At 35.5% G+C, this 27,396-nt stretch overlaps 2 protein-coding genes across 2 annotated transcripts in view; one reads left to right on the forward strand and one right to left on the reverse strand.

Annotated features, from left to right (window-relative positions):
- LOC127833219 (uncharacterized) overlaps positions 1–27,396 on the reverse strand; it is a 1,273,891-nt gene that overhangs the window by 630,546 nt on the left and 615,949 nt on the right. The window lies entirely within an intron of this gene.
- The window catches only part of LOC127833218 (unconventional myosin-XVI-like), a 179,130-nt gene that overhangs the window by 92,663 nt on the left and 59,071 nt on the right, over positions 1–27,396 (forward strand). The window contains exons 33-34 of the mRNA XM_052358375.1: positions 22,601–22,764; positions 23,347–23,412. Coding sequence (XP_052214335.1) covers positions 22,601–22,764; positions 23,347–23,412 — 230 coding nt within the window. The remainder of the gene's footprint in view (positions 1–22,600; positions 22,765–23,346; positions 23,413–27,396) is intronic.

Raw genomic sequence — 27,396 nt, forward strand, 5'->3', positions numbered from 1 at the left:
ATGATTTGAAAAAAAAAAGAAGATACAAGTGATAATAACTTCAAAGTAACCTCGCTGACAAAGCAAATAAACAAAATCACTTTTAAATCAAATAAACAACCAATGAGTTCTAAATTTTTACCTTGTGGCATTTTTTAGTAAACATAAAAAAGGGACCTTTTCAGAGTTTGTCATTAAATGCTTAATATTGATAAATGTAAACATTGGATCTTAAAGCTCCATTAAAAAAAACAAGAATAAAATTAAAGAAACAAAAAAAAGTTACCCTCAACTGGGCTCGAACCATTGACTCCTGGAATAAAAGTCTATCATTTAGACCACTCGGCCATCCGTGCTCATACAATGAGAGATTTATTTTATACTTTATATAAGCAATCCTCATAGTATGAAAACATATAACAACAACGACATAACTCTCCAAATTATTAAATCGTTTAATTTTGTCAATTTACCAAAACGTGAAAAGGTCCCTTTAATGTCATCAGACTTGCAAATTGAATGAGTTCAATACACTGTCAGATCTTACATCATGAATAACTTACAGGTTTAGTGGTTGCCTCAACCTCACTCAGGGGCCAGTATATTAAAGCCCAAGAAACTCAATTTCAAAAGTTGGTTACAGTTGGGCTAAAAAGCAGGGCAACTAGCTTTTTCAAAGCTTGAAACAACTCAATCCAATTTAACATAGAATACAAATTGGCGACTATGGATCAATTAGGCCTAGGAAATGATTCAATTCCGGCTCACAACAAGACATGATGCATTACAAGTCTGTCATGTCGGCAAAATTGTTGCTCAATAATTTAAAGAAAATAAATAAAGTATTAGATACACATAACTCAATATGTACACGATTCTAGGCTTGTTATTCTTTAGCAAGGCAACCAAAATTCTATAGATGGTTGCCAGTGCAGCAACCAATTGCGAAAAAAAAGAGACATATTGTTTTTATTTTGTCTAAGTTATTTTTATGACAATTAAATGAGGATAAACAGTGCACACACATCTCACCAGTGCTTTAAGACACACTCTTTATAAATTTGAATGGGTTGTGTTCATTTCAAACTTGCGATATATAAAGCTATAACATAATTTTCAAAACTGAGTTGCGTCTAAGATTATGCAATAGCGAACAACTTCAGTGCTTTCAGCGCTTTGATTTGTTTACAAAACAACAATACTTGAAATAGCTTGTGTGGCAATGAATCACAGATTCAACTTATTCTGTTGTATCTGGTACACATGTCTTTGTCAGACACAGTTGTATTGCTGTATCAAAGTCCTATGAACCCTTTGCATGCTGGGAAATTTGTCATCTGCTAAAATGTTGTCTGCTGAATTTCTAAAATTAGCATTTTCTTCGATTTTTTTCAAAGAATACTATCAGAATAGCAAACAGTTTGGATCCTGATGAGAAGCCACATTCTGTGGCGTCTCATCTGCATCCAAACTGTTTGCAAAGGCCTTCAAAATTCGATTCAACAACTGAAAGAGTGAACCTTTATGACTATGTGTTACTGAACAGCACTTTACAAGTGATGTTTTTTTGTTACCATTATTGTAATGAACTGTACTCTTCGTGATATTGGTCAAGTTGTTAACATTTATTGAAATGAGCAATGTTTGTTGATGGGGTTTTGTTTGGGGGCATAGAGTAATTGCCATGTACATTGTATATTGGTTTGTTTGTCTTTGATGTCCCATTTTAGAGTATAGATTATTCACAAAGTGTAGCATGGGATGTCATGTCAGTCTCTGTACTTGAACAACAGTATTATTGAATGTGCAATCATAACACATACACAATACAGTCAAATATTTTGTTAACAGGATTGAACTTCAAAATTATCTTTATGGACGCTTGTAATATTTTCGTGTATTTTCTTTACAATTTACCTGGCACTCTGACATAATGGAACAATAAGTATATTATTAAGTACATAATTATGAAATCAGCAGTTTCCATTCAACACATTATTAAAGTATGTTAAGCGAATGATGATATACATAATAAAACTACCAATTGGCATTGGATCTGCAGAGTTCTTAGAAGCATTCTAATACAACCTCATCAAAAGTTGTGACTAAGATACAGATCAATGATCACTCTGGAAGGGTTGTGGTTCAAGTTCATGGATTTAATCTGCATTACTTAATACTATTGTGTGCTTTCAAAGTTCTCAATTCATGTTTTTATCTGTGAGTTTACATGGTGCAATAGTTTTAATATAATTAACACAATCGCTATGGCCTAATGGTTAGGAAGTTCACTTACAGAGGGAAGCTATCGGCTGAATGTTTGAGCCCCAAAACGGGCATGTTCAGACATGGCTAGTTGCCAACACAGCTGCTAGTAAAATAAAAGAATTTATTACCTTTCTGCTATGTTGCAATAACAGGGTAAAGAATAGGAATTGGAAGTAAAGAAGTTCAGTAGTTAAGGTGTCTCAAAAATAAAAACTGAATGACCCTTTTAACAAGACAGATGACACTGTAAAAAGCCAACATTACATGTATAAAGCCCCTGTCCAATATAGATGCTGGATCAATCTGAACAATCCGGCGTGTGAATCATGTAGCGCCTGCATGTGTAATCTCAGTAGGTCCTAGGAATGTCCTTGGGGCTCCGGGAGGCTAACACGGCAGTTTTGTGCAGTTCATAACTGCCGTATTGATCCGGGACGATGACAGCATGCGGAATTATCCGTGATGGTCAGTGAAGCTGCAGTATAGGGTCCGGGCACAGCCGTATTTATTGCCTTGGTTGTCAGTGTGCGTCCTTGACAGTCCAGGAACACACTTCAGTTAATACATTGCAATTATATGGTATTAAATATATAGTGAATAGTTCGTTAGTGTTATGAATGGGTAAAGTTTATCATTCCAGGCATAAATTAAATCTGGTGTGCCAAGCCCCCATCCAAGACACACACCATCTGTTTGTTCTGTTTATCCTGATGCTTCCATTTTGTGATGTTATTCTTTATTTCGAGTCTTTTTTTATCATGGATATAACGTCAATTAAAATCAAAACGAACTGTAATTGTTAGTTTGGGCATGTGATATTAGGCAATGCACAAGTCACATGTCAACTAACCGTATATCACATAGTTTATCCCATACACCTTTATCGGGCAGTAAATATGGAAATTGTTAGTATAAATATAAAATCCTGTTATGCAATTGTATAATCACACTTCATGCTGATCTGCTCTTTCCTCTCGCTATTTGAGATGCCAGGAACACAAAGTTCTGTATGAGGAAGTTTAGCTTATCAGCCATGTCTTTTGTTGCCAAGCCCTCTTTTTCCAATATTAGTACCTAGATGTTCAACTTATGTAGCTTCTTGTCTAATAGTCCTGATGTCTCTGAAGGACGTCTTCTTCAACTTGCTGCTGCTTTGTTCTTCTCCATACTTCTTCATTGGAGATCTTGTCTGGCCAGCAAATCTTGAGGATCTTCCTGAGGCAGGTTTAAATGAAGTCCTGTATTTTCTTTATGGTGGTGACCATGTTTTTTCCAGGTCTGTGCCCCATAGAGGAGCATTGGCTTTATTGTGGTATTGAATAGCCTAATCTTGGATGTGATGCCAATTTTACTGGATGTTCTTCAGCTGATGGAAGGCTGCTTGTGCTTTACCGATGCTGGTTCTGACATTTGCATCTGTTCCTCCCTGGTTGCCCAGAATGCTGCAGAGATAGGTGAAGCTGTGATGGGTGTGTTGTTGGATGTGTTGGTCTTGAACACCTTGCTCCTCCCTCTGTTAATGGTGTGGCCCAGTCTAGCTGAGTTGTCCGCTACCATGTTTGTCTTTTCCTGCATCTGTGGTTGGGTGTGGGAGAGCACAGCCAGATCATCAGCAAAGTCATGGTCTTCCAACTGTTTCCAGAGTGTCCACTGAATTCTATTCCGCTTTTGCTTCGTAAATGTCTTCCTTACCCAGTCTATGGCCAACAGGAACAGGAAAGGTGAGAGTAAGCAGCCTTGCTTTACTCTGGTTCTCACTTTTAAGGCCTTCGTGAGCTGTCTGCCATTAACAGTTCAGCAGATCATCCCTTCTTTAAAGACGTACTGATGATGTCTTTCTGCACTCTGTAGAGTCTGAGAAGTCTCCAGATGGACTCCCATTCAACACCGTAGAACACCTTTTCATAGTCAATAAAGTATACATAAAGGGGCGAAATCCACTTCAGGGATTGTTACAGAATTATGCGCAGTGTTGCGATCTGATCCGTGCACGATCTCTCCTTTCCAAAGCCATCTTGTTGTTCACGGAAAAATGGGTCTAATGCGTCTTTCATTCGGTTCAGCAAAAATTTTTATAAATAATTCTTAAAATTGTCATAATGTTTTTATTACAGGGGCGTTGTTATATTGCAAATTATGTAAATTAATTAATCACTCTACAAAAACAGGATGTGATTGTTATCTTAGACAATTACTTGAACATGATGAATAATATAATATTGCTAGCTGCCACCACTTCACATCAATAACATTGTTGAAAAACAGCTGATAAGGAGGTCTTCACATTTTCAGACATTTTCTCTATTTCCATTTATAAGTTCCTAGATGTTCAACTAAGAAGCTCAGTGTTTAAAGGGAATGTTATCATTTACTTTGATTGCTGGGTGTTTAACAAACGAAGCTCAGGATTTACAGGGACCTTTTCACGTTTTGGTAAAATTGACAAAATTGAAAAAAAATTGTTTGAGATTCGCAAATTTTCATTGTAGTTATGATATTTGCAAGGTAACAGTAATACTGAACATTTACTTTAAAATATGCATTTAATGCATCTTTTGACAATTTTAAAATGATAAAATGATCAAGCGCCACCAATGCAAAATGATTTGGAGAGTTTTGTTCTTATTGTTATGTTTTGTAACACTACGAGGATTGCTTATATAAAATATAAAATACACCACTCGTTGTATGAACACGGATGGCAGGGTGGTGAAGTTGCTAGACTTTTACTCAATTGGTTAGTGGTTTGAGCACAGTTGAGGATTACTGTTTTTCTTTCTTTAATTTTATTCTTGTTTTTACTGGAGCTATAATTTAGTTACAATTTTAACATATATCACTTAAAAGCATTTAATGACAAACTTCAATATATGCCAACATCTGTGTCAACAAAAGTAGCTTATATTTTATTATCTCTTAACCTTTCCCACTCAGAAGCAAAGTGAAAATGACTATGTGCAAACAGCATAAAACCTGAACAGCCTGCGAGTAACAGGTTTTATGCTGTTTGCTGCTCATCAGTAACTAAGGGTTGGACATGAAGCCTTAATAACTTGAATTTTAAGTAAAAAAGCCTGAGGTATTTAATTGAATGTAACTTTCTAAAGGACTAGAAATGCATCAAAATACGTAAAAATCTAAGAGGTAAAGGGTTAGTTTGTAACTGATGCCGATGCAATCTACAGTGTTAAAGTATAGACTCATGAGTTTTGCATCCCATCTGGATGTAATTGGTTTATATTTTTTGTCTGCCTTACATGCAGGCATTATTTGGAAGAACAGAGCAACTGTTGAATTCCTAAATTTTCTCAGCATCATGTTGGTTTGGTGTATTAAGCAGACATGAAATGCTACCTGGTATTCTGTGTCTGTTGGATCTTGAATCAAGATTTAGGAGTGTGATTTCATGTACAATCATGTTATGTTTGCAGGACAGAAACAATTAAAGATTATGAATAATGTGAGGCAAGTTCTTGTATTACTTTGTAATTATTATGATAATGAAAAATATAATAGTAGTGCAAAAGCAGATAAAACTTGATGAATAACAATGCAGAGTACATTTTAAAGAATAGATGGACTGATATAAGTAAGAATTTAAAGTTTTTTTAAAACATCAAAAAAATTTTTGTTTCCAAGGAAAGCCTTGGACTCCTGTACATTGTAAGGCATGAGCAATGATGGGAAACTGGCTACCCGAGTATGTGCATGATAAAGCAAAATGAGAATTAAGATTTACAATATGATTTTTTTCCTGCCATGAAATTATATGTTATAATTATATATAATTTGTGTAATTAATTTCCATGACATGTCATAACTTCTTAATTGTTTCTTAATTTAGTGGAAAAAAGAACGCATTGATTTTTGCTTTTCAAAGATGCACCCTAGTAATTATTATGAATAACATTACAGATGTTGGTTATGTATAATACAGACAAAAGCCTGCGAAGCGGGCGTTGACCGTTCATACATATGGAAATTTAGACCTTCAAATAACATAAGAATACCATATAGGGATGCGTCTCAAAAAAAATTTGCCACGCGACATATATTTTCGCGATGCTATTTATGACCTTGAACAAATCAAAAACACTTTGACATATGCTAAATCACATGTAAATACATACCTCAGGAAAAATTATATCAATGACATCATAATTGTGTAGCAAATTGCACTTAATATTCTCGCATTATTTGTTTTTCTTCGCAACCGTTCCAGAATTAAGTCATTACTCAATTATCTCCCCTGAATACTTATCTTCAGTGGGTATAAGCAGAAGACTGGTTCACTACATATAGTGACAGTATTTACCAAACACAATTTAGGTGAACATTACCCGTCTTTAATATATTGCCGAATCTCAGATTTCTGTCGAATTTATTTGCTTTGATCTTTTCGATATCTTATTGTTATAATTATCCTGACAAATCACAAACGCTTGTTAAAAAAATATTTGTTTTAAACATTATAGTTGGCATCTCTATTCTTCCAGTATTCTCGCGGTATTTCAATAACGACACCCTACTGTTTATTTGTCAGAGTTTGTGACGCATTTTCCATTCGCTCTCAGAAAGAAGTTTTACATGTGATCATGAGCAATATTCTGGTAAGTTGTCGTTGTTATCCACCAGAAACACATTTATTCACAAAATTAAAAGATATTCCGATCTAACTTTTTAGTCTTTTAGCTTGAATTGTTAACGTATTTACACCTCGTCTGCTCGCACTTTACCGATATCCCGAAAGGTTACATATCACTATAATTAGTTAAGGCCTAAAACCACAAAATCCGATACTGTTGGATTTTCGTACCACAATCTTACGTAAAAAATCTTCCAGATTCGTAATCAACAAAAAACAAGACATTCATAAATTGTCTGCATTATTGATCAAATTTTAAGATATTTGTTGGTTTTCCGTTTTTAGAAGCTGTTCTGCCAAGGCAAGAGCTGGGCATCATACAAGCCATTCTATCCAGCAAAACTGACAGTTTTGGTTTACAGAAATCAACAAAGGATGGATTCCTGAACTATCAAAATTTCCAAGCTATACACACAGTTATTATCTGTAGTGATCTTTATTGGTTCTGTTGGTTTACTTGGATGGAACATGTGTGAACTTTTATAGAACTTTGAAAAGTCTATATATGTCTATCTATAAACAAAAATCAGCTATGGTATAATAAGATCAGATGTGCAAACAATGTCAAAGGGTTGCTAAATTAACAATTTGAAGGCAATTATGATGAAAAACTATGAAAGTTCCCATGCAAATTTTGTCTGTATATCAACAAGTGTCTGCCAATAAATGTCAAACTAGTAATACAAAACTTACCACAAGGATGTAAAAGCACTAAGTACCTGTTGTGATCTGATGATTTTTAGTAAGATAGTGTAATTCTAAACAGTAGCAAATAGCTTGTTAAGTAAATGCATAATGCAATAAATATGATTTCAGTTCTATTGTGTAATTAATAAATTGGTTGTTACTTGTTAATCCATGATAAATGTTTTATGGCTAGTACAAAACCAGCAATGTTAATTTTGTAAAAGGTAATACAATAACACCACTTTGTAATTTCATATACGTAAATATTCTTGTACTGTAGGTTGATGACACTCACAGTGTTTTAGTATTACTTATTTTGTAACTATTATTTTATGTGCAAATAAATGATATGAAGTTTTTTGTATCTCCACACAATACCACATACCTTTTCAGCGATTTTTTTTTCTTCTTTATAAAGTTCTGGTAAACGGCACTTTCCCAATTACGAAAAAACTACAAATTTACAAATTGCTGTCCAAAAAATTCCCAATTTAAGGTAAAAAAAACAACAAAAAAACAATTTTTTTTTTTTTTTTTTTTTGGAAAATGCAATATTTTGTTAGTTTCCCTATGCAGCTCTATTGTTTGAACCTAGGTAAATATAAAATTGACAGCTTGAAAATACTTAGTTATCAATTTTAAAGTATTTGGGAGCATAAAATCAAATACACCAATTTCCCAATTTGAGGGTTTCACGACTCGATTTTTCCCAATTTTCAGGCTTTCACGACTCAATTTTTCCCAAATGGACTGGTACAGGTACTTTTCCCAATTGGACAAAAAAAATCACTGCTTTTTATATATGTACTGTGTTATGTGTTATTTGAATGTTTAAATAAAAGATTATGGATGATATAACCTGATGCATTCTAATATTTGCATTCAAATTGTAACTTAATCATAGAGCTAAGTGTATGCAGTTTAGACTGTCATTATAGAATTGCTACAAAATGGCTAGTTTTTTAGTGGCGACAAAATTTAAACTATTCAACAATGGTTTGCAAAAAAAAATTAGAAACCTGCAAGATACCTGTATTTATTAAATATTTTAATTGCGAAACAAGTATGTTGTTATGCTGTTACACATAATTATACATTGATAATAAATAAGAAGACAATTAGTGGTGTTAACGTTTCTCAACAGTAGAAATCATTCTTCTAATTAAGTCAGTGATATACAGACGAAAGCTCCAGGTATGGCTTTTATTACGTAGTGTGTGTTATTTGACATTCTAAAACTTATTGGATTAAAAAAAATCCTGTCAAATTTGTCAATCAAAATTGATTTGACACATCACATGATTTTGATTATGTTAAATCAGTGTACTGTATGCTAAATGCAACTGCTTTAGCAAGCTGTCAAGTTGAATTGAGACATTTGATGAAACAGTTTCCTGGGTAGGACCAGTACTTAGTGTCTATATGACGTCGAAAGTCTACAAGACCTACTAGGTAGAACGAGAAATGTACTTTGACGTACAATTTTCACCGACCCTTGAGTGCTAGCCAATCAGAAAAGACACCTTACATCTGTTGCTTTTTGAGATATTTGACATTGAACATTATTATTATTACTATTTATACCTAATTTTGCGACTATCTACCACTTACTCATAGAGATTGTGCGTATTTATTAAACATTATTATTATTATAATTTATACCAAATTATGCGACTATCGACCGCTAACTCATAGATATTGTGCTTATTTATTGACCTGGCGTTGCGGAATTAACCTCTGACTTATGGAAGTTATGGTTATCACAAACAACGACCAACGGGGAGGTTATTATACATTATTTATCCCGTTAATGCTTGGTAACTGTTTGGTTACCGTTGGGAATTTCCTACACAGTATTGCGCTGGACGGTCGTGATACTCCGCCCCGCATGATCAATAAATACTCACAATATGCTGAATAATTTTAATTTTAAAAAGGTAACAATTGAATCTTCTTCAAATTTGTATATAATCTATTTCAATGCATTAAATACTTGAAACTTCTATGTGTTTTTTTTTGCCATTCTGATATTTTTATTCATTTTGTCCTCAATTAAAAAAAGAGATTTTAAACATTTATTATGAATAAATCTGAAGGAAAAGCGGCTCAAGAGACTAGTGTTTTGATTGGCTGTTTGGAAAATGTGTACATCGAAGTACAAACATGTATGCCGAAGTACAAATTGTACTTTGACGTACAAACATATACTTTGAAGTGTATTTTATATTTATGTCGACGTACAATTATTGTACTTCGACGTACATTTCACTTTTTACCTTGTAGGTCTTCTTGACTTTCAACACAAATGGTACGCCATAGTATGTCTTTAGGGTTATCTAAAGAATGCTCCCACTTAAGGGATCAATACAGAGACCTCCCAGTGACTAAGCCAGTTAGCAGACACCCCATCCACTATACCACAGACACTGAACCAGCTATAAATTTCTGTGGCTAGAAAACAAAACGAGAGCGCCGATGGCGCTGAAAGCATAGTTGCAAGATACAGGGAAGTTGCTGCTGAAGTAAATGTTTAGGTCAAAATATACTAAATAGTTTCCTTATATGTTTCGATGTAAAAGCGACAACTTTGAGCGAAAATAAATACAACATTTTGCACATAGAGACCCCCATAACCATACCTTTTCTTGACGGGCATTCTTAGCTGAATCGATTTAAGCAATAAAAAAGATATGTCATGTTCAAACCAAAAAAGAATTCGACTCAAATCAAAATCGACTGTTTTTGCGCCTTTTTTTTGGCCGTTTTCTAGTGGATTGCAACCTTTTGCAGTGCCATTTTTTACTTTAATCTCCAACTTTATCCTATTTCAGGGATTTAGTAGTGAACACCTATGCTTACCCTATCAATATCTCCAAACGATAAAACCAGAACAACAGTCTGAAGTGTATAACATGCCTTCGAGGAAAATATGATGATTTGTTTAGAAAGTACAGCCCTTCATGACTCGATTATTTAGTATATTGTAACCTTAATGATTGCTGACATCACGAGTTGCCCCCTTTGTTACCAAAATGTTCTATTTTTAGAAACGGGAATTCCAAATAGTGACGAACGTGAATGGTTACAAAATGACATAACTATGAAAATAAATACGTAGAATTACATTATTTTACGCATACCAATATGCAACCATCCGTTTTCTTTTCCGACTTGATACATTTACAGCTTTTTACAGACACAACACTCGTCCAGAATTCGCACGAATCCATTAAATCCGATGCCACATTTAAACTGTTAGCTCTACTCGTAACGTTAATTTCTGGCTCAAAGTAAATCATTTTAACTTCAATTAACACATCTCTATTACTTTCAAACTCTACTTCATCAAATCCATAGAAAGGCAGGTCAGAATCCATGTCATAAATCAGAAAACATTCATCGTACTCCGCCATTTTTTACACATTTTCAAAGAATAAAAGTGCTTTATGCCCCACTTCCTGCTGAGAATATGTTTTAATTTCTATTTATAATTAACCGATGAAATGTTACATATCCTTAAACCAGGGCCTTATGAATTCAGTTATGTAAACATTTGACCTCTCACAGAACAGTAAACAAAGGAAATAGAAATTAGGTGTGAGGTCACTATCAACAAGAACAGAATTGTTTTACGAACGAAATTTGTTTTAGTTTCTTAGAAGGTTTTTTCACGTAAAACGGTCTTAGAAAAATTCACTTAAAACGGTGTAAGCAATATTCTTGGACGAAAACGTTAGAAAATCGGTTCCAAAAAAAAAATTGTAAGAATTACCATATACTAAATCTGATTTTTGATCAGGTTAGGCTTCATAATGGTCAACCGATCGATGTGGGTTTTCGAAATGTCGTATATACCTTAAGCATAGGTGCGTTGCACCTATGCTAAAAATTATAAGATGCTAGATCTTTAAGCTTGGAACATGTAACTCGTTTTAAGATTGATTTTTTCTGGATGCATAACTTAATTATTGCAACAATTATAATATTTTGAACACAATCATGTCCATATATTTATTAAAAATACATGGTTATCATAAAAACTTAAAAAGCTTTTGCCCGTAAATTCGGTAGCACCTATAATCATATTATTTATTTATAAAAGATGAGAGTTTATGTTGCTTGCATAATTTTAAAAACAGATGGAAGTTTATATTGATTGTTTATAACATAAAATAAAAAAGAACACTATAACTGTCTTTGTGTGCAGTCTGATCAAGTTGTTTGTTCGTACTTTGAAATTATAGATCTAGTTAGGAAGCAGGAAATTTTGGTTGAGTTTGTCAGCTTGTATGTGTTTTATTCACATAAGTGGTTATTTCCTTTTTATCTAAAACATCCACTTCACAACTCGGCTGTGAAACACATTTATGTAAGTGTTTGTTTTGCATTGTTAATTGTTTTACTTCAATATGGCCTCTGTAGAGCATGATGTTATGTAACTGCGCAAATAATGTCATGCAGACTTAGTAAAGCTGCAAAAGGAATCATTAATTGTATTAGCAAGTATTACACATCTGCAACTATCAGTTAATCCTGTCAATGCTTTAAAACTATCTATGCAGCAGTGAACACTTAGTGGGGTTTAGCCTTTATTCAGCCCATTAAATACCCTTTTAATTTCTATATATTATATCCTGTCAATCTCTAGAGCATTTTGTCAATGGTGGAACTTTGACAGTCTGCTTTTATTTCACTGGTCCTAAATACTTTCCCAAAATCTACACATGAGTTTTGGTTCTACAATCAAACAGAATAGAAGGTATTTAACATAGTTTAAACCTTATGGCTTTAAACAGGAAGTTTTAAAAAGGCTTAAACAAAGGATTTCAACAAGATTCCAACCTGATAAGACAATATGTGACAATCTGAAAAGTGTGCCCAGATTTTGAGTCACATATATCGACTTATTACTCAGCTCTAAGGTTTTGCAAGTCCTTCCATTCTCTGGACTACCGTTTTGCAAGCCGTTCCATTCTCTGGACTATCGTCACTGTAGTAGAACATAATACAAGGTATTTGGATGCCCACCGCACCACCGATATCCTGCCTACCACCCTCCTCCCTGCAACAAAGTACATTGGGATATTCTGGATTCACCCAGGACGCCAGTGTCTGTCTGTACAACATTATATTATGACACACATGAGGCAAACTTTTCACCCTACAACATCCAAACTTATTATTCTTCATTACAAATTGCAAAAATATGCCAATTATTCAACTTTTTATGCCCGCAGTAGGGTGGCATATAGCAGTTGAACTGTCCGTCCGAAAACTTTAACATTGGCCATAACTTTTGCAATATTGAAGATAGCAACTTGATATTTGGCATGCATGTGTATCTCATGAAGCTGCACATTTTGAGTGGTGAAAGGTCAAGGTCATCCTTCCAGGTCAAAAGTCAATAAATACAATCCAAGGGAAGAAATAAGCTTTAAAAGGGAGATAATTTCTAAACCTGCCAAATGATATATTGAAATTTAATTTCAAGCAGCACAATAGGGGGCATTGTGTTTCTGACAAACACATCTCTTGTTTTATTATTATTGCATTCTGCCGCATATTATGGCATGCAGTGGTGTTTATGGGGATTCATCTGATCTGTGTTAAGATATAGTTATATTGACTTAATTTGTAATTCACTGCTGGTGTTTAGTTAACCAGGATTTCATCCATCATGGAAAGGAATGTTTACTGATCTGGGCATGTTGTTTGTGACAAATTATGGCTGTATAGAACTTTGTTTGTTAACACTTTGTGCTTGCAAATGATTTGGGTTATTAAAAGTGTCTGGAATGTAACAAATTATGGGTGATTGTCTAGATTAAATAAGTTGATAAGCGTTATTTGTTGGGATGTTGGTTGTGAAATGGGTTGTTCCTGCAATCAATCTAACAGAAGTCTGTTTTGCAAAATGTTAGTGTATGGAAACATAGGCTGTTGTATTGCATGAATTAATTTTGTGTATGGAAACATGGGCAACTGATTTGCAGGAATAGTTAGTGCTAATGGAAACATTGGCTTCTGTAAGAGTTGCAAACACTCATTTTGTTTTAATAATTGTTTCGTTGACTTTTTTTTATTCAACTCAAAATATGCTGTTTCAGCATACCAGGGATTTGGCATTTATCAGTCAGACTGTCTTTAGTCCCTCAGTCCATCTGGCAGACCATTTCTTTTTTTTAGCTTACACATGTATCTATTTTTTTTTTAAAAATTATGAGCTATTGTCATCACCTTGGCGTAGGTATCCGGTTAAGTTTTGTGTTTAGGTCCACTTTCCTCATAAAGTATCAAAGCTATTACATTCAAACTTGGTACACTTACTTACTCATCATGAGGGGACTGCCTGTACGAAAAAGTTTGGGCAGACTGTAACCAGATTATGTGCAGAATAAAATACACAAAATCTGTATAGAACCTGTGCAGAAAATATTTGGTGTCCATTTAAAATGAGTTGAAGCAGATTTCTATTTATAGATTTGTTCAATATAAACAAAGAACGAATTCTGTACAGATTTTACGAATTATTTAAATTAAGCAGAATTTTTTAGGGGCAGAAAAAAATCTGGGCAGAATTAAATGTGGGGTGAACCAAAATGTGAGAATGGGATTCTATGCAAAATAAAATCTGTACACAAAATAAAATCTGTACACACAAAAAATTCTGTACAGAAAAATGTAGCAAAATGTAAAGTAAAATATATAGACTGTAAATATTAAACATTTTTATTTAATGATATTATGACATGTTTATATATATATATAAGAAAAGTAACAAATACTGACAGTCAATAAAATAAAATAATTTACTCTTACACATCCCGTTAAGAAATAAATCCCTAAATACAACACACATTATTGTATCACTGTTATATGACATAAAAACACAGTAAATAAAGTAAGTTTATGTTTTAAGAAATTACAGTTATTATATTGAGATGAAAATCCCTTTTAGAGGTCTTCATTTGCCTGAACTAGACCCTTGTGAGGTACCATCACTCTGTGACTGTACTTAACTGAGCCAGTGGTCATTGTCAGGGGAAAGTTGCTACACAATCTTTTTTGATGGTTGCTGAAAGCAAAAAATACACATAACTATTTTTAAATCATTTTGTTAAGTCGACCTGAATGAAAGGATCATATGGGATCTACTAAAATTACAACTTAAATAACGCAACATGGTTCACCAACTTGCTTCTCTTTATATTTTGCTTTTCACATTATAAAATAAATTTGACATTTTTCAGATGTAGGTCATTTCATAGGGTGTTTTATAAAAAGAGAATTTGTAATGTTGATTTAGTTACAAACCGCATTACATTAAGTTTTTGCTTCACACCTTTTAAGTGATAACAGCACCATTACTCTGTGACTGCACTTCTGAGGTCGTTGTCAGGGGTAAGTTGCTACACAATCTTTTTTGAAAATCGCTGAAAGCAAAAAAAAATACAATTTACTATTTAAAAATTACTTTGTTTAGCCAATCTGAATGAAGTGATCATATGGGATCTACTAAAATTACAACTTAAATAATGCAACACCTTTTAAGTGATAATGATCATAGCTTTCGTAAATATGTAATTAAAAAAAAGGCTTTACATTTTGTGGCAGAGTAGTTATTCATAAATAAATCTAAGTATTGGTTACATTGCCCTTTCATTTGATTAGGTAATTGATTGTTACAACTATATGTTGGTTTTGTAAGATAGAGATACCTTTTACTGACTTATGTCTTTTATGTGAACTTACTGCAAAGATAATTGGTTTCATCATTTATTTAAAATGTTAATCACCCACCAAAACAGATCTTTGTAATTGTTAAATTATATCATTAAATTAAACATAACAATATAAGATAACAATGTAAAGAAAAACAATACAAACCTGTTTAACAGTTCAAAGAATTTCCAAAAGGGCTGCTTCATAAATCACTGATTTCCTCTTTTAGAGACTTGTTAACACACAAAATGTTGATTTCCACATTCTAATTAATTGTTTAAGAATGTCCATCAAAGTATTTCAGGATATTGTTAAAACTTCAACTTTAAAAAGTCCCAACATTGCTTTGAAACTACATTTCAGGTCCTGCATGGATCTATGTTTACTTGTTCAAATTTGGCTCCCAACCAATCAGAAGAGATTATACACATTCCAGCAAGCCAGTAAAGATAGCCCCAGTTTCACATTACAAGTATCAAGCGGGCAGGATTTGTTTGTTAGGGGTTGATGATTATTTTCAAGTGAACTGTTACAGAGGTGTATACAAGCACTGACATTACAATTTTTCATAGATAGAGTCAGAGGAAGGCAAACTAAACATTTAACCCCAGTGGAAATACATATATACTACCATTAAAGCACAGCAGTTTTCATAAGTCAGGGGGGGGGAATTGAAAAACAATTTTCAATTTGTATTCAATCCTAAATCAAGTTTACTGTAAGAACCTTAATTCAAAGATATTTTATGATCATAGTAGATCTACATGTTTAAAGGTAAATTATCATTACATACTCACATATTTTAATATTATGACATGTAATATATACATGAATGGCAATTATTGTATAAATTGAACTGAACATAAATATATTGTTTTTCTTGTATAGGGCAAATGTTTCTCATAATTAACATTTAGAAACTTGAATCAGAAGTCTATTTTATTTTTATTATCTAAGTCCCATATTGAAATTTTGTTTCAATAGTTTTCTAAGTCCAATATTCTGCCTTGCTTAATACTGCCAAGTACCAAAATTCTGTCTTGCTAAAATGCAGAGTGCTAAAAATCTGTCTTATAAAAATGAAAAGTATAAAAATTCTGTTTGGTATAGTAATATGTACAGATGAAATTCTGCTTCATTGTAATTCTGCTTAAAAAATCTGTACAGTTTTCCAGGCAGATTTTGGGTCTGTGTCCTCTTTGTACAGAATAAATGAATTCTGTCTTGATTCTGGGCAGATTTTGTACAGACTCAGTACAGAATCTGCAAAGAATTTTCGTACAGGTGGGCAGGCAAAGTTAGATAACTCTGATGTGCATTTTAACAGAATTATGTGGCCTTTTTATACTTAGAAAATTGAAAATTTGGTTAAGATTTGTGTTTAGGTCCTCTTTATTCCTAAAGTATCAAAGCTATTGCTTTCATACTTGAGACACTTGCTAACTGTCATAAGGGGACTCGCTGTGCAGGCAAAGTTATGTTACTCTGACTGGCATTTTGACAGAATTATGGCCCCTTTATACTTAGAAAATTGAACATTTTGCTGTGTGTTTTGGTCCACTTTACCCCTAAAGTATTATAGCTATTGCTTTCAGACTTAGAACACTCGCAAACTATCATAAGGGGACTGTACAGGACAAGTTGCATAACTCTGGTTGAATATATGGTTAAATTTTGTGTTAACATCCACTTTACTTCTAAAGTATCAAGGCTATTGCTTTCAAACTTCAAATATTTTCATACTATCATGAGGGTACTGTACCTGGCAAGTTGAATTTTACCTTGACCTTTGAATGACCTTGACTCTCAAGGTCAAATAATTAAATTTTGCTAAAATTGCCATGACTTCATTATTTATGATCAGATTTGATTGTTACTCTGACAAAACAACTCTTACCTGACATACTACAATAGACTCCACCCAAACCATCCCCCATGCCCCCCCCCCCCCCTCACCTGCCAGATTCCCCCCCCCCAAAAAAAAATAAGTATTTTTTATTTTTCATTTTTTTTTATTTTTGAAAGATCTTCTTATAAATGACCACACCCTTACACTACCCCCCCCCTGACCCTAGATATTTTTTTTTTGAAACATGGTTAAAAAACAAAAATATTTATTTTTATTATTTTATTTTTGAAAGACCGTCCAACTATCCCACCCAAGAATCCCCCCCCCCCCCCCACCCCTCAATTTTTAATTTTTTTTTTGCATTTTTATTTCTTATTTTTGGAAGATAATGTAATAAATGACCACACCCCCACACTATACACCCCTCTCCACCCCACCTCTCCATCTTTTTTTATTAAAGTATAGAGATAGGTCCCTTCACCTTTAAAAAGAAAAATAGATGATCGGTCTGCACCCACAAGGCGCTCTTGTTCTCTCAAGGCTTAATTTTTGGTCTGAGTCTTTTGACAACTTTTGTTGTGAGTTTGTTGTCAAGATAAGTTGTTAAGAAGTGTTTTGTTTATAAGCGTTTTGTTTATATATTATTCAGTTATTTGGAATACGATTTGCTCATTGAATTGTCTTTTGAAAATTGAATATTGAACTCGAATAATTTTGATGTAACGACTCCTTGATGTAGTTTAACTTTTTCTGTGAGAGGTTTAGGAGGAAGCCGGACTGCAACGCCAAATAGAAAAACACCATTTATTTACAAAGAAGGAATGCAGTCAAATATACAAATACAATACACAAATTACTTAAAATCACTAATACACGATTACATAGGGAACTTAAGTCTATAGAGCCACTCGCTTTGAAAGTAAATATGAATTGACTTAAACTGTAACAAACATAATTATTAAACTGATATAAATTAACAGACTTAATTCTATTGCATTTAAATTCATAACTGACTTATCATTGAAACTGACAAAAATTCTGAATAAATAATTATATTACCATAAAACAGTTAAGTATTTGAAACTTGAAGTAAAACAAATTGAATCAAATATAATGTAGTAAAATCAGTTTCTTACCTGCAACGCCAAATAGAAAAACACCATTTATTTACAAAGAAGGAATGCAGTACAGATGAAGGTCTGCATTTCCTTTTTATACTAGTTTGGTGTAACCTAGGAATTTGTTGCATAATTGGCGTTACCAGGTGGTTATAGAAAACCAATACAGAAAACATTTGTTGTCAAATCAAATCCACAATAAACAACACTATTATAAAGAAACCTTGATAAATAAGTAATACATATTGCATCATGAAAATGTTTGTTGATTTGCATGGAATGTTGTACCAATACAATGACAAAGGCTATGAGACAAACTTGTTAATAACAACCAGTAATCTTATATCAGTAAGAATGCATTATAACAGGTTTCTTAGTTCAAGTAACTGTCATCATCATCATCATTTAATTTTCTAATTGAGTCCTCATGGACAGGAATGAGTTTTCCAATCACAGTATTTGCTTTAAGATGCACATCACAAGGTAAGGGATTCATTAGCAAACATGAACTCTTGCCATTAGTCGGCTTTACAACAACCCTACCTAAAGCAATGCTTTTTGACATTAGGGAATTGACAGCTTCGACCAAAACAACCTCACCAGTTTTAAACTTTGAACATTTAATTGGCACACACACCTGAGAGCATGCCTCTATGGTCAAACTATTCTGTAGCCTTGCTAACCCAACCTTAGGAGTGGAAATCATGTTTATTGATCTTTTGGTTTGATTTGCTTTGAACTGTAAACTCTCAAAGTCCAGAACACACTTATTTTTTGTTAGAAAATCCATTCCAAGTATGAAAGCCTGATGAATGTGGTCAAAGACATAGAATTTATGTGAAAATGAATCTTCTCCTATTTTAATGTCTAATATAATTGTGCCCTTAACTTTGATCATTTTGCCACTGACACCTACAACCCATAAATGGTCACTTGCATTGAGGTGTTTGATATCCGGTCGGATTTTTTTCAAGAGGGATTTGCTAATGCATGACAAATTCGCACCTGAGTCAACTAATGCTTTAAGCTGTCTAGTACCTATTGTTATTTGGATGAAGTTGTTTGTATTAAATCAACTTTTTGAGAAAATCTCCTTAAAAACTGAGTTTTTAACAATTCAAAATCTTCTTTAATGTCCTCAGAGAGACTAATGAACCAATCAAATGCAGACCCCAATGTTAAAAATAACCCAAAACATTGTGCCAATTGGCTTGGGGAAGTTTTTGAAATACCACCAATGTAAATATATCTTTCTAACCAAGCCCTTGCGTCATCCTTCTTGGGGTCAAATCTACCAACACTATCAACAGAAAAGGGCCTACCTGCGAATTCCATGGGTCCTGCACGTCTGATGTCAGGAGAAGCTTGGGTTGACTTCTGCAGTGGGCACTGTCTTCTGAGGCTGGTTGAGTCCTGGGTGGTGGTAGACTCCTCTGACGGGTCAACGGTGGGGGTGGTATCCTCTGATTGGTCCTGGGTTGGGGTTGTTTCCTCTGATGGGTCCTGGGTCTGGTTCGTTTCCTCTGACCGGTCCTGGTTTGGGGTGGTCTCCCCTGAACTGTCCTGGATTGGGGTCGATCTGTGCAAGTAGGGTCCTGGAGCAGTCGGCCTCCTCAGCATGAAGAATTCAGGGATCTTGTAGTATTCCCACCAGTTTTGACAACTTTTGTTGTGAGTTTGTTGTCAAGATAAGTTGTTAAGAAGTGTTTTGTTTATAAGCGTTTTGTTTATATATTATTCAGTTATTTGGAATACGATTTGCTCATTGAATTGTCTTTTGAAAATTGAATATTGAATTCGAATAATTTTGATGTAACGACTCCTTGATGTAGTTTAACTTTTTCTGTGAGAGGTTTAGGAGGAAGCCGGACTGCAACGCCAAATAGAAAAACACCATTTATTTACAAAGAAGGAATGCAGTCAAATATACAAATACAATACACAAATTACTTAAAATCACTAATACACGATTACATAGGGAACTTAAGTCTATAGAGCCACTCGCTTTGAAAGTAAATATGAATTGACTTAAACTGTAACAAACATAATTATTAAACTGATATAAATTAACAGACTTAATTCTATTGCATTTAAATTCATAACTGACTTATCATTGAAACTGACAAAAATTCTGAATAAATAATTATATTACCATAAAACAGTTAAGTATTTGAAACTTGAAGTAAAACAAATTGAATCAAATATAATGTAGTACAATCAGTTTCTTACCTGCAACGCCAAATAGAAAAACACCATTTATTTACAAAGAAGGAATGCAGTACAGATGAAGGTCTGCATTTCCTTTTTATACTAGTTTGGTGTAACCTAGGAATTTGTTGCATAATTGGCGTTACCAGGTGGTTATAGAAAACCAATACAGAAAACATTTGTTGTCAAATCAAATCCACAATAAACAACACTATTATAAAGAAACCTTGATAAATAAGTAATACATATTGCATCATGAAAATGTTTGTTGATTTGCATGGAATGTTGTACCAATACAATGACAAAGGCTATGAGACAAACTTGTTAATAACAACCAGTAATCTTATATCAGTAAGAATGCATTATAACAGGTTTCTTAGTTCAAGTAACTGCTTATTACAAATGTCTTTGTACATGGATCCACAATCAGCTGTGAAACTGTAAAGTTATGCAATAAGCTTTATAAGCATTATTGAGAAAATTGGAAATATGCAATAAGCTTTTATAATCATTATTGATAAAATTAGAAAGTTTTAATATTAGTCACAACATAGGGGGCAAAGGGACAAATCCCTATGAAAGTCTGCCTTAATGAGTTACAGATCAAGGTCAAGTTTTATTCAGGTCCATTAATTTATGGGCCTTAAACTTAGACATTTTCTCTAGAATAACAGTTTTGCCTACTTTTTTGCAATTGCTTGCAAATATTTACCTGTTTTTGGTGTGAGAGTCTACATGACTTACAGAACAATATTGAGTTTCATTGGGGCCCATTGATTTTTGACTATGTTATGGGCCTTGGACTAAGGAATTGTCTTTAAATAATGCTCTTCCTTTTTTGCGAAAGGCTTTGATATATTTACTTGATTTCTGGTATGCGAGTCTACCTGCATAAGTTACAGATCAAGTTGAAGTTTTTTTCTGGTTGATTGTGTTTTGGGGAAGTTATTTACAGACTGTTTACCCAAAAACTCTCAGAGACTGACCTTAATTTTGGTGTGTGAGTCTACCTACATGACCTACAGATCAAGTTCACGTTTGGTTCCAGTCAATAGATTTTTTACAAAGTAACAGGCCTTGGACACTTTTCAATTAGTTTTAACCCTTTGCATGCTGGGTAATTTGTCTTCTGCTAAAATGTCGTCTGCTGAATTTATAAAATAAGCATTTTCTTCATTTTTTTTCAAAGAATACTATCAGAATAGCAAACAGTTTGGATCCAGATGAGAGGCCACGTTCTGTGGCGTCTCATCTGGATCCAAACTGTTTGCAAAGGCCTTTAAAATTCAGCTCCAGCGCTTTAAGTTTTAAAATAGCTGCTGTGTGGCTTCAAAGCCCAGTAGGGAGCATAATGTGTTTTACAGGCTTTACTAGGTTACACCTAAGCTAATATTAGACATGGGGATTTTTGTTTGCAATTGTTATGTGAAGAACACAAAATTATGTTAACATTGAATAAAATAAAATAAAATTAAAAATTAAATCATGCTAAGTGCAACTTTAACAAACCAACACAAAATCGAACACAAAATATGTATGAAAAAATCAGTTTTACACAAGTATTTGCTTTAAAGTTTCAGTTTAACAATATATAGCTGGTAAATTAATAAATGTTTTTAGATAGTTATATTATCAGCCTTATTCTGGGTAAACTGGGCTAAATGCAAGTGCATACATTGTCAAACCAGATTAGCCTGTGCAGTCCACACAGGCTAATCATGAATGACACTTTCTGCTTTTATTAAATTTTTCATTTAACCCTTTGCATGCTGGGAAATTTGTTGTCTGCTAAAATGTTGTCTGCTATATTTCTTTAATTAGCATTTTCTTCGATTTTTTAAAAAGAATACTATCAGAATAGCAAACAGTTTGGATCCTGATGAGACGCCACGTTCTGTGGCGTCTTATCTGGATCCAAACTGTTTGCACAGGCCTTCAAAATTCGGTTCCCGCACTGAAAGAGTTAAATAAGAATCCAGTTTAAGCAGAAAGTGTTGTTCAAGATTAGCCTGTGTGGACTGCACAGGCTAACCTGGGACGACACTTTACACACATGCATTAAGACCACTTTTTCCAGAACAAGGCACATATTGTTAATGTCTCTAACAAAACATGTTATTCCAGATCACGATGTAGAAGGCACAGCCATAGCAGACGACATGAACGGTCATATACAGCAACGAAGTTTGCCTCCCACCCCCACCCACCAGCATGTGCTTCATTTCGACCCCTCGCGGCCCCCGCCTAGCCCCAGGGAGATGTACACCCAGGGGATGCACCCAGATCAGGTTGGTGGAATGATCAGGAGTATATTGTTTTTTGCCTGTCTGTCTGTCATTGTATGTGTGTGTCCCACAACTTTAACCTTGGTCATAACTTTTGCAATATTGAAGATAGCAACTTGATATTTGGCATGCATGTGTATCTCATGGAGCTGCACATTTTGAGTGATGAAAGGTCAAGGTCATCCTTCAAGGTCAAAGGTCATTTTTTTCTAAAATAGCTGCCATGCGGCTTCAAAGTGCAGTAGGGGGCATTGTGTTTCACAAATACGGCTCTTGTTTTTGTATACATTTAGACTTGTCGAAGCAAAGGTGTCTAGATGTGTCAAAAGAAGGCAGTATAGACTTGTCGAATCAAGGCTGTATAGAAGCGTCAAAGTAGCTGGTCACTGTCATAAAAAGCTCTATTTAGAATTAGTTATAAAAAAAGTTCTATAATGATTTTGTTATTGTACATTTAACAACAAGAAATATTCTTCGTGTCTTCATTTGTTTCAATTCAGACAGTTTCAGGGTATAATTGTATACAAGCATGATTATGTGAATAATATAAGAATAAAGTGGGCATGTCTGTACATGTTATTACAGGTGGATCATAGGAAGCAAGCCCCACCCCCTCCTAGGAGAAATCCAGAGACACGTCTTAGCACCAGTGTAAGTCCATGTTGGTGTCTTAGCACCAGTGTAAGTCCATGTTGTTGTCTTAGCACCAGTGTAAGTCCATGTTGGTGTCTTAGCACCAGTGTAAGTCCATGTTGGTGTCTTAGCACCAGTGTAAGTCCATGTTGGTGTCTTGCCACCAGTGTAAGTCCATGTTGGTGTCTTAGCACCAGTGTAAGTCCATGTTGGTGTCTTAGCACCAGTGTAAGTCCAAGTTGGTGTCTTGCCACCAGTGTAAGTCCATGTTGGTGTCTTGCCACCAGTGTAAGTCTATGTTGGTGTCTTAACACCAGTGTAAGTCCATGTTGGTGTCTTAGCACCAGTGTAAGTCCAAGTTGGTGTCTTAGCACCAGTGTAAGTCCATGTAGGTGTCTCAGCACCAGTGTAAGTCCATGTAGGTGTCTTAGCACCAGTGTAAGTCCATGTAGGTGTCTTAATATCAGTGTAAGTCCATGTTGGTGTCTTAGCACCAGTGTAAGTCCATGTAGGTGTCTTAGCACCAGTGTAAGTCCATGTAGGTGTCTTAGCACCAGTGTAAGTCCATATTGGTGTCTTAGCACCAGTGTAAGTCCATGTTGGTGTCTTAGCACCAGTGTAAGTCCATGTTGGTGTCTTAGCACCAGTGTAAGTCCATGTTGGTGTCTTGCCACCAGTGTAAGTCCATGTTGGTGTCTTAGCACCAGTGTAAGTCCATATTGGTGTCTTACCACCAGTGCAAGTCCATGTAGGTGTCTTAGCAACAGTGTAAGTCCATGTTGGTGTCTTAGCACCAGTGTAAGTCCATGTAGGTGTCTTAGCACCAGTGTAAGTCCATGTAGGTGTCTTAGCACCAGTGTAAGTCCATGTAGGTGTCTTAGCACCAGTGTAAGTCCATGTAGGTGTCTAAATAGCACCAGTGTAAGTCCATGTTGGTGTCTTAGCACCAGTGTAAGTCCATGTTGGTGTCTTAGCACCAGTGTATGTCCATGTTGGTGTCTTTCCACCAGTGTAAGTCCATGTTGGTGTCTTAACACCAGTGTAAGTCCATGTTGGTGTCTTAGCACCAGTGTAAGTCCATATTGGTGTCTTAGCACCAGTGTAAGTCCATGTTGGTGTCTTAGCACCAGTGTAAGTCCAAGTTGGTGTCTTGCCACCAGTGTAAGTCCATGTTGGTGTCTTGCCACCAGTGTAAGTCTATGTTGGTGTCTTAACACCAGTGTAAGTCCATGTTGGTGTCTTAGCACCAGTGTAAGTCCAAGTTGGTGTCTTAGCACCAGTGTAAGTCCATGTAGGTGTCTTAGCACCAGTGTAAGTCCATGTAGGTGTCTTAACATCAGTGTAAGTCCATGTTGGTGTCTTAGCACCAGTGTAAGTCCATGTAGGTGTCTTAGCACCAGTGTAAGTCCATGTAGGTGTCTTAGCACCAGTGTAAGTCCATGTTGGTGTCTTAGCACCAGTGTAAGTCCAAGTTGGTGTCTTGCCACCAGTGTAAGTCCATGTTGGTGTCTTGCCACCAGTGTAAGTCTATGTTGGTGTCTTAACACCAGTGTAAGTCCATGTTGGTGTCTTAGCACCAGTGTAAGTCCAAGTTGGTGTCTTAGCACCAGTGTAAGTCCATGTAGGTGTCTTAGCACCAGTGTAAGTCCATGTAGGTGTCTTAACATCAGTGTGTCTTAGCACCAGTGTAAGTCCATGTAGGTGTCTTAACATCAGTGTAAGTCCATGTTGGTGTCTAGCACCAGTGTAAGTCCATGTAGGTGTCTTAGCACCAGTGTAAGTCCATGTAGGTGTCTTAGCACCAGTGTAAGTCCATGTAGGTGTCTTAGCACCAGTGTAAGTCCATGTTGGTGTCTTAGCACCAGTGTAAGTCCATGTTGCTGTCTTAGCACCAGTGTAAGTCCATGTTGGTGTCTTGCCACCAGTTTAAGTCCATGTTGGTGTCTTAGCACCAGTGTAAGTCCATATTGGTGTCTTACCACCAGTGCAAGTCCATGTAGGTGTCTTAGCACCAGTGTAAGTCCATGTTGGTGTCTTAGCACCAGTGTAAGTCCATGTAGGTGTCTTAGCACCAGTGTAAGTCCATGTAGGTGTCTTAGCACCAGTGTAAGTCCATGTAGGTGTCTTAGCACCAGTGTAAGTCCATGTAGGTGTCTAAATAGCACCAGTGTAAGTCCATGTTGGTGTCTTAGCACCAGTGTAAGTCCATGTTGGTGTCTTAGCACCAGTGTAAGTCCATGTTGGTGTCTTAGCACCAGTGTATGTCCATGTTGGTGTCTTACCACCAGTGCAAGTCCATGTAGGTGTCTTAGCACCAGTGTAAGTCCATATTGGTGTCTTACCACCAGTGCAAGTCCATGTAGGTGTCTTAGCACCAGTGTAAGTCCATGTAGGTGTCTTAGCACCAGTGGAAGTCCATGTAGGTGTCTTAGCACCAGTGTAAGTCCATGTAGGTGTCTAAATAGCACCAGTGTAAGTCCATGTTGGTGTCTTAGCACCAATGTAAGTCCATGTAGGTGTCTTAGCACCAGTGTAAGTCCATGTTGGTGTCTTAGCACCAGTGTAAGTCCATGTTGGTGTCTTAGCACCAGTGTATGTCCATGTTGGTGTCTTACCACCAGTGTAAGTCCATGTTGGTGTCTTAGCACCAGTGTAAGTCCATATTGGTGTCTTACCACTAGTGCAAGTCCATGTAGGTGTCTTAGCACCAGTGTAAGTCCAAGTTGGTGTCTTAGCATCAGTGTAAGTCCATGTAGGTGTCTTAGCACCAGTGTAAGTCCATGTAGGTGTCTTAGCACCAGTGTAAGTCCATGTAGGTGTCTTAGCACCAGTGTAAGTCCATGTAGGTGTCTTAGCACCAGTGTAAGTCCATGTTGGTGTCTTAGCACCAGTGTAAGTCCATGTTGGTGTCTTAGCACCAGTGTAAGTCCATGTTGGTGTCTTAACACCAGTGTAAGTCCATGTTGGTGTCTTAGCACCAGTGTAAGTCCATGTAGGTGTCTTACCACCAGTGTAAGTCCATTGAGGTGTCTTAGCACCAGTGTAAGTCCAAGTTGGTGTCTTAGCATCAGTGTAAGTCCATGTTGGTGTCTTAGCACCAGTGTAAGTCCATGTAGGTGTCTTAGCACCAGTGTAAGTCCATGTAGGTGTCTTAGCACCAGTGTAAGTCCATGTTGGTGTCTTAGCACCAGTGTAAGTCCATGTAGGTGTCTTAGCACCAGTGTAAGTCTATGTAGGTGTCTTAGCACCAGTGTAAGTCCATGTTGGTGTCTTAGCACCAGTGTAAGTCCATGTAGGTGTCTTAGCACCAGTGTAAGTCCATGTAGGTGTCTTAGCACCAGTGTCAGTCCATGTAGGTGTCTTAGCACCAGTGTAAGTCCATGTTGTTGTAAACATTTGAGCTGTTCTCTTTGAAAATGGGGCTTAATTATTGTGTGTGTTAAGTGTTGTACCAGATTAGCCTGTGCAGTCCTCTTTTATGGAATTTTCCATTCGAAGTATTTCTCATCTTAAGAAATATCTATTCAAGGCAGAAAGTGTTGTCCCTGATTAGCCTGTTCAAACTGCACAGGCTAATCTTGGACTACACTTTATGCACATGCATTAAATCTGGTATTTGTAACATAATTGCCATAAATGCGTGGTTTTGTGGCAGTTTGTTGGCTTTGTTATACATGCCATTCTTATCCGACCCTATGGTGTACACATCCACGATGAAATAATGAGTTACTTAGAAAACTGATGATTAATGCAACCAAGTGCAATCCTCATGAAAATGTTGCATTTTATGCGTAATTTTGTCAAAACATTTATTGGACACATAAAGCGTTTTAACAAATTATCTTTGAATTCATTACACACAACTGTAAACATGTCCCCGGTAGGGTGGCACATAGCAGTTGAACTGTCCGTCAGTGTTTCAGTCAGTATGTCAGTCTGTCCGTCCGAAAACTTTAATGGCCATTACTTTTTCAATATTAAAGATAGCAACTTGATATTCGG

The sequence above is a fragment of the Dreissena polymorpha genome, chromosome 6 (genome assembly GCF_020536995.1).
Source record: "Dreissena polymorpha isolate Duluth1 chromosome 6, UMN_Dpol_1.0, whole genome shotgun sequence".
In the NCBI taxonomy this organism is placed as follows: Eukaryota; Metazoa; Mollusca; class Bivalvia; order Myida; family Dreissenidae; genus Dreissena; species Dreissena polymorpha.